The sequence below is a fragment of the Protomyctophum bolini genome (assembly GCF_963924005.1).
Source record: "Protomyctophum bolini genome assembly, chromosome: 21".
In the NCBI taxonomy this organism is placed as follows: domain Eukaryota; kingdom Metazoa; phylum Chordata; class Actinopteri; order Myctophiformes; family Myctophidae; genus Protomyctophum; species Protomyctophum bolini.
In genome coordinates, this window is record NC_137882.1 from 12,382,107 (window position 1) to 12,392,806 (window position 10,700).

Consider the following 10,700-nt stretch of genomic DNA (forward strand, 5'->3'; position numbering starts at 1 on the left):
GACCACCTGACAGTGGGTGCACGCCAGCAAGACCCACAAATGAAGATGTTTCGAAGATGCTGTAATCATCCCAAGCCCCCCATCTGGTTTCATGAACCCCCAGGTTCTTGCAAACCTCCTGTCTGCTCAGTAGCCCGAACAACAGAGACTGTGATGGCTTCTTGTTCTTGATGTCGTTTCCACTAGTCTTACAGTACAGTGAAGAACTACATTTCCCATGAACACCCTCCGCAACTTCATGGAGGATAACGGTTTCAGCATCCAGTTTCAGTGCAGGATGTGTAGAAGGATATTATGAGTGTGTGTGTGTCATGAGCAGCTTCCAGGCAGTGTCCTGTGAGTGATTTGTATCTGGGTGTATGGGTGTGCACGCGCAAGTGGGTGTGTGCACGTTCCATGGTCCAAAGACGTCTATTTCTCATCCTCGTCGCCTTCACTCATGCTACTAATGGAAGCGGACGCCCCTTTGGGGGAGGTAGGGGGTGAGGGTCTAGCGGTGTGCCAGCGGAGGGGGGGTGACGGTGAGCGCGAGGCAGAGGGCCGCGCGGTGTGCCAGCGGGGGGACGGAGGGGATGTGGGCGACGGAGGAGAGCGCAGTGGAGACAGTTCTCGGGGAGGGCTGCTGCACGGAGACTCGCGGGGTGACATAGCGTAGGAGATCATCCGTCCACTGCGCTCCTGAAACACCTGTTTCTGCGGACCGGGTGAGGCGAGAATTAGAAGGCACAGAAAAGGGAACAGTTCTGAGAAGGCCAATGGCAGACATATATAGTTCTCAACCCCAGTCACTGGAGGATTTTAAACCTCGGCTTCTAAAGACTCACTTTTCTCTGCTTAATTACTGTCCACCACTGGAAAAGGCCTACCTAGCTCTTCAAAAACAAACACCACATACATGTACTGTAGGTTAAATGTATAGCATCATCATGATCAGTATAATTGCACAGCACTTTAAATGATGTCACCATATTGATCATCATCATCACAAGCTGTCACCTCTTTTGCAATCTAGTGATTGGCTGTTTTTTAACCAAATGTTTGTATATAAATAAATCTGTCAAACTACTGTATTATGCCTGAAGAAGGCAATAAGTGACCGAGACGTTGCCCTTTCTTAATAAATTATCCTCAGTAGATCAACAGTGTGCGGGCGTATTTTTCTATTTTACCATGGATGGATTACAAGGGGTCTGCTGATCCCCAGTTGAGAAACAATGCACTAAAACTAATTGATACACGGGTAAATTATGCAAATTGGAAGACACTGGTATGATGACTGCAAATACATATCATAGCTGTGTGCGAATGTTTCCTCTTCATACATGAGAGTGTGCGACTGACTGACTTACCCACGTCCCATCTGGGCCAAACAGTTCCAGGAAGTTGCCGATGAAGTCTCTGGATTTCTCCTCCCACTTCTGGATGAGGTCATGGCTTTTCTCCTCCACGCGGTACACAAAGTGTTTGCTCTTCTCCTCGACCGTCTTAACCTTCTCCTTCATGCGGTCCACCTGGTTCTGCAGACGATACTTCTTCTCCTGGCAGAACCACATGGGAACCGTGAGGAATTCCATTACGGCAATTCAAAGCCTAATTTGAGCTTTTCAGTTGAAGTAATTGTTGTCGACTGTCGAGCAACATGTATGTCACTATATTCACAGCAGGCTGTCAAACACCTAGTAATTTAGTCCCATTACACTGTAAAATGTTCAGGGTTAATTTAAGAATATACTGTATGCCCTAAGAGTTACAGGCCTACAAGGGTCCAGTTTGGACCCCCTGGTGGTCCCTGGACCCGGCGTTGGGAACCAGTGATCTAAATTAATCATTGTTTGGACTAAGATAGTGAGCAGCAATGTGCGAGTTCCGGCAAATAAGGATAAATCTGCAGGTTTATAAATTTTTTGTTCAATTCAGAAGAGAACTCTGAGAAGGAGTATAATTGTACTGACTGGAAATATTTCATTTCATTGTGTTATGTTTGCTCAGAGTTCAACATTATTGTATTGTACCGTGCTGCGTGCCATGGGGGTGGCTCTGTGCTTACATTGATGTAGCTGACATTGAGTTCTTTGGCAGTGTAACCACGTTGGAGGTTGCGGCGCGCGTACACGTCATAATCCCTGACGATTCGAGTAATGAGGTCAGACGTTGAGATGCCCTCCGTCCGTTGGGTGGGCACAAACATACCTGGTAGGCATGCGCACACACACACCCGTAAGCACCCACATGCACCCACATACATGCACACATGCACGCACGCACACACGCGCACACACACACACACACACACACACACACACACACACACACACACACTGAAATAAATAAACTAGAGGGGACAATTCCAAACTGCAATAACCTTGCTATGAAATCATAATCCAAGAAAGAGATGATTTGTGTGATGATGTGTTTTTCGTGCAGACTAACCTGCTTCTTTGATGTGTTTATAGACGTCCTCCGATCCCGCTGAGGAGTATGGGATGTCATCGTGAGCCACAAAATCGATCTGAGAAGCAGCCACAAGTACTCAGGTACTGTACTTTTTCTTTTGCACAATTTAGAGGTCGGCCTACCATTCATTTATTTGAGTATTTCAATTTTTCTGTACTACTTCTGCTCCGTCTCAAAAGGGAGATATTGTACTTTTTACTCCATTAGACCACTACACTACGTATTTAACAGCTTTAGTTACAACAGATACTTTACACAGATTTCGATATTAGTACTACTAGTACAAGTACACACACACACACACACACACACACACACACACACACACACACACACACACAAACACACACACACCTTGTGTTTCTCCAGGAAGTCAGGTGCGAGTGTCCAGGGAGCATCTCTGACCACCTCGTCCACGTAGCGACAGTGTCTCAAGGCCTCGTAGCGCTCATCCTCCGTCATCACCGTGAACCCTTTGTACTTATGAGTCAGTTCATCACTGCACACTGTCGCAGAGAGAGAGAGAGAGAGAGAGAGAGAGCAATAAAGCAGGAGTTCCCAAACGTTTGAGCTTGTGAGACCCAATTAATTATAAACTTGTCCATATTAGCTATTTTCACTATTTAAAAAAAATATTTGAACATGAATGGATTTCTTGGAATGCATTTTTCTAAATAATTTAGGAAATTCTTCAAAAAATAAAAACACAAACCACAACATTTAAGTGAAAATAAATGTAGAACCTTCTTCCATATGGTTTGCGAATGTCCAAATGTTTTCACATTTTGGAGTATGGTTGCTGCTAAACTTTCAATACTTTTACGAGTTAACATTACACCTTCTCCATCCTTATTTATTATCGATGTATCCCAATTGCAGTTAAATAGCACTCGCAAGCGTGTATTCTTCGCTGGCTTAACAGCGGCAAAGAAGATGGTTGCTATGCGTTGGAAACCTCATGCGTTAACATTTCGCCAATGGGCTTTAACCTTTTTAGATATCGTCCTTCTAGAGTTGTCAACGGCAAGGTTACATGGAGCAAAAGAGGAAAATGTTAATATTTGGTCTAACATTGCAGATAAAATTAAAGATATGATTTTTTTCCTATTACACAGTGGTAAGAAAGGTATACATTTTGTGACATCGTTGGTCCTGGGAGGGAGCTGCAGGACAGACTTTCGGACACCATGTATTTTTCGCTTCAGTGTTTCCTCTCAGTGATGTCTCTATTAATATATACTCTAAGGTGGTTGCTTTACTTACTTTATTCGTTTATTTAGTCGGGACAGTGCATATTGATGAACATTACATTAAAAATGCAGTGTTAAACATACCAGATTTAGCAAAACATGCTAATTTCCATCTGCAGTCCCCAGACATCAAACATCAAACAATACAAACAGGACTGACATACAGGACATAGCATACAAATACCTAGTACATTTCAAACGTAATAAGACTAGTAAGAATGAAAAATAAGAAAAGATTAAACTATTATTTGGGTAGGTTTACTGTGCTGTCAAAACCCCTAATTGGCCTCAATCAATCATTGGTGCCAATTATTGCTGTCAATCACTGATTATGAGTCAGCAGCTGGTGACAATCACTGATTGGGGAGAGGCACAGAAAACAGGAAGTGTTTGTTCAGTAATGAAAAGCAGCATCAGTGGTGAACACTGCATGGAGAGAACAGCAGAACAACTAAAAGACTAACCAAACATTGGATCTGGAAAGACTGAAAACTGTCAAGTCATCAAGGGGAATGCCACTGGTGCGATAAGTGTTTCTGCATTGCAGTTCATTTTATTGCTTAAGTTTGATGCAAGTTACTTATGTTTTTGTGCTAGGCCACATTTAACTGCTATAATTATGTTTGATTTAAGTTGCATATAAGCTTGCTGGGTCAAATTGATGATGAATGAATATTGTAGATAATATGAGTTAAAACGACCTGTTTATTTGAATTACTGAAGTGACTAGTGATTCAGTGCTGTAGGTTACATTAGTAACCCTGGTTATTCAAGTGAAATTAGTGAATTTCAGTTATAGTTTTTGTTTAATTATGAATGACCTTACATAGTTAATGACAGCTTGTATTTAGTTTTTGTCTTTTTCTCTGTTTAAGGTTTTCAACCTAAATACCTACTTCTACTACTGTACTTACCTGTACCACAACTAATTTCAAAGTAAAAACAAACAAAAGGGGAAAGAAGTTGTCTTATTGAGTTGACCACAGTTCCCCCTGTCGGCTAAGCCGTTTTTCAAGTTTGGGCAAAAAGGTTTCAGAAAAATCCAACATAACTTGACATTTACTCTATTTTGGACTAAGCGCTGCGTCATACATGATCACAAGACTGGTTATTTTTTAACCATTGTTTCAATTGTCCTGCTGTGAAAGTGAAGATCTCCCTCAGTGTAAGAGGGAGCTCATTCCAGTATTGACAACCTTTTATGGACAGTACATTGCCTACTGCCTAGAGACGAGGCAGCCAATCAGGACGATAGCATGTCAGTACAGCCAATGAGAAACATACAGTAGGTCTCAACTACAGCAAGTGGGCGTGACGGCACAGCAGAGAGAACACTGACCAGCTGTGCTTACACAGCAGCTGGTAAAAAAAAGAAGTAGATTGAACAAGAAATTGTTGAACATTTAATCACAAATCGCTGAACAAGAAATTTTTGAACATTTGAATCACAAATCACTAAAGAAAAGTCCCCTGAATATTGTGTGTACAGTAATGTAGTGTGTCCTACCTCCAACTATCAGGTAGGTATTAGGGAAGAGGTTCTTGGCCTGCATGAGAGCTCGGGCATGGCCAGAGTGGAACAGGTCGAAGATGCCATCTGCATAAACTCTGACCGGCCGGTCCACTGCCAACACACAGCGACACAACACCATCAGAGACAAACATACACTTGACTACAGCAACACAGCGCCATTACAGACAAACAACATAAAGCAATGTCATCTTAAAAGGTTAGTGTGGTGTTAATGTGGAGGACACATTTTGTTTCCATTCATACAGTATGTGTACAGAACTACAGATTTATCTGTTGAAAAATAGTTAAAGGACAATAGACAGATACAGACATTCCATGCTTTGCTCTGTTTTGCTTTGCTCTGCACGCTTGCGTGTGGTGATGTGACGACATTAGATGACCAAGCCAGCACCTCCGGTGTCATTCGTGCCCCCGAGCGCGCATGCTACATGCTCACTCGCGTGTAGTGATGACCTTAGATGTTGGTGCCAGCACCTCTAATGGCATCCTCCCCCGACCTGACCACCCAAGCTGCATTCCACGCCACACATTTCACGCTCACGTGAGATGATGACCTTCAGATCAGTGGTTCCCAAACTGTGGTGCCTGCACGGTGCACCCCTTGTGGTGCGCGAGCGCCTTCTAGGGGGTGCGTGACATGAAATGTCTAATGGTGGTGCTATGATTTTATTTTAAATATATTAACATATTATGCCAATATATGGTAAGTAATGCAGCATATAGCCTATGCTGCATATATTATGCCATATTCGGGTTCATATATGTGGATAAAAAGGAAATATATTTCTCTAGATAGCTTATGCAATTTATGTTGGGGGGGGGTGCATCAGCTAGGTCAGGAGGTAACAGGGGGTGCATCATGGCCAAAAAGGTTTGGGAACCGCTGCCTTAGATGATCATGCCGGCACCTTTTAACGCCCTTGGCCATCTAAGCCGCATGCTACACGCTCCTTAGATGACCATGCTGGCTTCCCCAATGTCTTTTCATGTCGTGGCCGTTTATGCTTCGCATGCGACACGCCCATAAAGACTATACTCGATAAACAACCCTAAAAGGTTCTCATGTCTGATGCTAGGTCTTTCCTAGTGAAGCGTGATACAAAGCTCTGATGCTAGGTCTTTCCTAGTGTAGCGTGATACAAAGCTCGGACAATCTGTGAAGCCAATGCAGAACATAATTTTCTCAATGCGGTTCTGCTATTTGCCAAAAGTAGAGTTCATGGATATTGACTGGTTCCTATGGCACATTACTTTAGTTGTTTATTTGAACAGGACAATGCATATTAATGGACGTCACATGGACGTAAACACACACAAATTTTCATCCGCAGTCCTCACAGGAAACACAAAACGGAAAAACAGACAGTCAAACAGTGGAATACATTTACATAACATTACATAGGGAACACATCATAAAAGAATAAATACACCTAAAATAATCATGAATGGTTGCAGCTTTGGTTTTCAAGCAACCATTTTTTCATATACTGTAACAATGTCAATGAGTGTATACGGTAAATGGTGAAAGAGGATTCAGGAGGAGTGAGTTGATAAACAGAGAGAAGAGAATCAAGGGGAGGAGAAACCTACCTGGGGTTCCTAAGCTGGCTTGGGCGATGGTTAGTCTCTCATGGGGAGCATGACACTCACAGCTGGTCTCCTTGGCAAAAATGGCTGGCTCTGTCAGAGTCTAAGACAGACAGATGATGATCATGAGATGAGATAGAGATGAATTTTAGTGGCCAGGCACCTTGGCTGGTAATCCAGTCTGGCAGTGTGCCACGGGTTCGACTCCCGATCCCGACAGCCTTTACTGCATGTCTTCCCCCCCCATCTCTCTCCCCATTTCCTGTCAGCCTACTGTCCGTCCCTCCATAAAATATATCAAATGAAGGCGAAAGCCACAAAAAAACCTTTTAAAAAAAATAGATGACTTTTAGTTCTCTGGCTTGGACCACCAACAAGTATTTTATGATAATGATAAGCTTCTTTAAAATGACTGAGCATTATGGAATGCAAAGAAACACATGAGCACATGATGTGAGAGGAACAGGAGAGGTGGAGAAATGACAGCACATTAAATGATTTTGAGTTTTTGTTATTGATGATTGATGATTGAATTTTGTTGCATTGTTCATGTCATGTCTATGAATTGATTGCATATGGCTAAATGGAAACAAGGTGCTATCCCTTTTGAACTGAGTGTTTGACTGTACTCTGTTGTCTTTACATTTATGTTCAATTAACTATTCAATCAATCAAAAAAAAGTATATGTCAGGCTGTAGTGTTATAATTGTCCCTTGGTACAAATAAATGTATTGGAGTGAAAGTACAATATTTGGATCCGCGTGTAGTGGAGTAGAAGTAAAAGTATTGGAAATTTGAAATAGTAGAGGACAAAAATAAAGATTAACACAGCATGTTTATCACAGCATGTGTGCTTCCCAATCCCAGTTCAGTTACTGTATTGACCAGAGCTTGGTGCCAAGTCCTTATCACAACTATTGATTTGGGGATGGACAGGGCAGCACTCAGTGCTATTGATCCCCCTATGTGCTTGTGTATGTGTGTCCGCACTGTCTGGGATATATTGTATAGTATAGTACAGTAAGGCCTCTGATGAATTAACTAAACTAAACTGGAAGAGACGCCTGTGTCCCCAGAATGTTTCACTAAATAAAATTAAGCCATACCCCATATTGTCAGTTCATCCCGTTTGTTTGCAGAATCAGAGAGAAAGTAGCAAACAGGCTAAGATAGTCAGAGAGACATAAAAACATCTGACGTCATTTAAGCAGGGGTGGATTACTGCATGGTCCTACCGGGCCCAGGCCAAGGGGCCCAAGAGCTCAGAGGGCCCCTAAGCCAGAGCCTTTGTGTGAATTGCCGCTGTTATTAACTTTGCATTGTTTGACAAAGTCCTACTGGAAAAAAAAACAAATAGCCATTCACTTTGTAGATGTCACAGGATAGAAATCACCATTATACCTTTTAACTTAAGTGCCAGTTTAACCTGCCTGTCAACAGACAAGGCAGAAACACTAAACCCAAATGTGTAGCATGTTCTATGAGTCAAGTCAGCACCTCAGTTAAAGGTTATTTAAATGGTACATGAGATGGTAACCAGAATATTCAATGATGTTGTCATTGGAATAAGCATAGGTTTTGAGCAGGTGACTCTGAAATCGGACATTCCAGTATCAGTTGTGTTTAAATGGTCCAGGTTTTCAGGTCTCATGCATTGTCCATTCATGACAATAATTCCGTAATGGGAACATAAAACTGTAACAGAAATGCAATATATATTCCTTTTAGATTATTGATTTAGTATTCATCTTACTTTGGTTATATCAATATATGCTCTGCTTGCCTCTTGAAGAGGGCGGTCGCATTTTCTTCTGAAGATGCAAGTAGGCCAGGCGCAGCGCACGCTTGCGACCACGTTTGGTTCGATTGATGTATGTATGTTTTTCAAGCCTTATGACCTGCTGTAAAACCAATTGCCCTTCGGGGACACTAATAAATAACCTTGAACCTTGTATGCGGCTGGATCTGAATGTAATGTCTTAGTAAGGAAAGTAAATGAGTCTTAGTAGATCCTTGTTATTAAGCAGCAGGCTCATACAGCAATAAGTAGCTATTCCTCTGTAGGCAAGCAGCAGACCCAGACAGTAAGACGACATGTTACTACAAGGTTTTATAAACGCAGGGAAAATGTGCCTCGTATCAGTATTCTGGCTAAGGCAGTGACTATGGCCTTACATATAGCAGTAGGCCTTTCATTCTCAGTTGATGAGAATGGAACACATGTTCATAGTTGGTCAGGGGAGTGTCTCTGCTCTCCGACAGTCGCTGAGCATGGACATGTGGAGCGTACATTTCTATATAGTCAGGCAGAATTTACCTTCCATACTCAATTGCTGAGAACACATCCAGATTGGTGTCAGACTCCCCTTGCCTTCTGAGGCAACTGAACCCTGTCCACCTTTCCTTCTTCCATCTCTTTCCATCACCTTTCGTTTTTTTCTTTCTATTCTTTACACTTATTATAACACATTTCTCATTGTTATATTTATCATAATTACATAATTATTATCATATTGTCATTTTGTATTTAACAGAGGAAATGTTGAATTTCCTGGCAATCGCCTCGGGCAGGGCCAAAACATTATAACCATGATACACAATATTTTTATCCTGTCATTCTCTATAAGCAGAACACAGATCAACCAACCAAGAACCAACGCATTTAGTACCAAACATCTTGGCTCAAGATCCAAAAGAGCAAAACAATTTTACTAGGCTGATGCTCTGAGCTAACACTTAATATTACCCATGATACACTGGGCAAGGTGGGAAGGGGAGGGGCTGACAGTTAGACAGTCAACAAGGAGCAGATGGCAGACTTCAGACTTGGCTTTTTTACACAAGCTACTAAGCTAGCCAGAACCACCAGCCTATTGGGATGAACACAGCGAGCGTGCTCAGTAAAGCCCACACCGGCTCAAGCTGTGCAACATCTGCCATAGGAAGGAAGGATTAGCCTGGAAAAACCATGGAACAGAGCAGAGAGAGAGAGAAAAAACACAGCAATGATGATAAAGTGTCACAGGCAAACGGAGAGACAGAGAGGTGGGGAAGCAGATAGGGGACGGAAACAGGAGTGAGGCGATGATGATAGATGTTTTGGTGTCGACAGAAACGGGAAAGGCAGTGAAGGTGTTATTCGGACAGGTGAAATGGGTACAGTAAAATCTCAGACAATGTATCAGAATTTACTGAGGAGGAGCAAACAATATCATCAGGTTTTAAACGCCTCTTTTCTCTTTTCTTGTGCTTTCACCATGTGCCCTCTTGCTGGGTAGCATGTTCATCATGTCGAACCCTCTTAGACATCCACAAAGACAAAGACACACATGCGTGCACGCGCGCGCGCACACACACACGCACACACAACAGTCCACTCAGCATTCTGAGCATCTCAGTACCACATGCAAGGGGACTGTTTCGTAACAAGCAAGCCTCTTTGTGTGTGTCCCCCCCTCTCTCTCTCCCTCTCCCTCTCTCTCTCTCAAATACAAAACACTCAAGGACACGAAGGCACAAAGACACACACACACACACACACACACACACACACACACTTAACATCGGTTAAGCTAATGCCCTACCGTCCGCGGATGGGGGCACGTGTGTTCTAGCTCCTCCATTATTCCCAAAGATTCCTGGGGTAGGGCTCTGGTGGTCCCCCCGTATGTGACTCAGCATCAGCGAGACGATGCCTCTCTCGCTCTCTCTCTCTCTCTCTCTCTCCCTCAGCACACTCCGTCTCTCTCTCTCTCTCCTCTGTCTCTTCCACCTCTAAGCCCCCGCCCTCTCTCCCCTCCCCTCCTCCTCCTCTCGTTAGCAGAGTGAGCCCTCGCCCGTTGTAGGCCCGACACAGCAGCAGCAGCACACAAGT

General features: G+C 43.1%; 1 protein-coding gene across 1 annotated transcript; it reads right to left on the reverse strand.

Moving 5' to 3' along the window:
* Nucleotides 1-411: 411 nt before the first annotated feature.
* LOC308336106 (choline-phosphate cytidylyltransferase B-like) lies at nt 412-10,458 on the reverse strand (the record flags this gene model as incomplete). The annotated part of the gene is made up of 8 exons (XM_080793353.1): nt 10,411-10,458; nt 6,829-6,928; nt 5,212-5,328; nt 2,809-2,960; nt 2,431-2,509; nt 2,048-2,190; nt 1,350-1,538; nt 412-693 (listed from the first exon to the last, which is right to left on the reverse strand). The coding sequence occupies exons 1-8, from the start codon at nt 10,447-10,449 to the stop codon at nt 412-414; spliced, it is 1,101 nt and encodes a 366-aa protein (XP_080649479.1). The 5' UTR covers nt 10,450-10,458.
* Nucleotides 10,459-10,700: the final 242 nt, after the last annotated feature.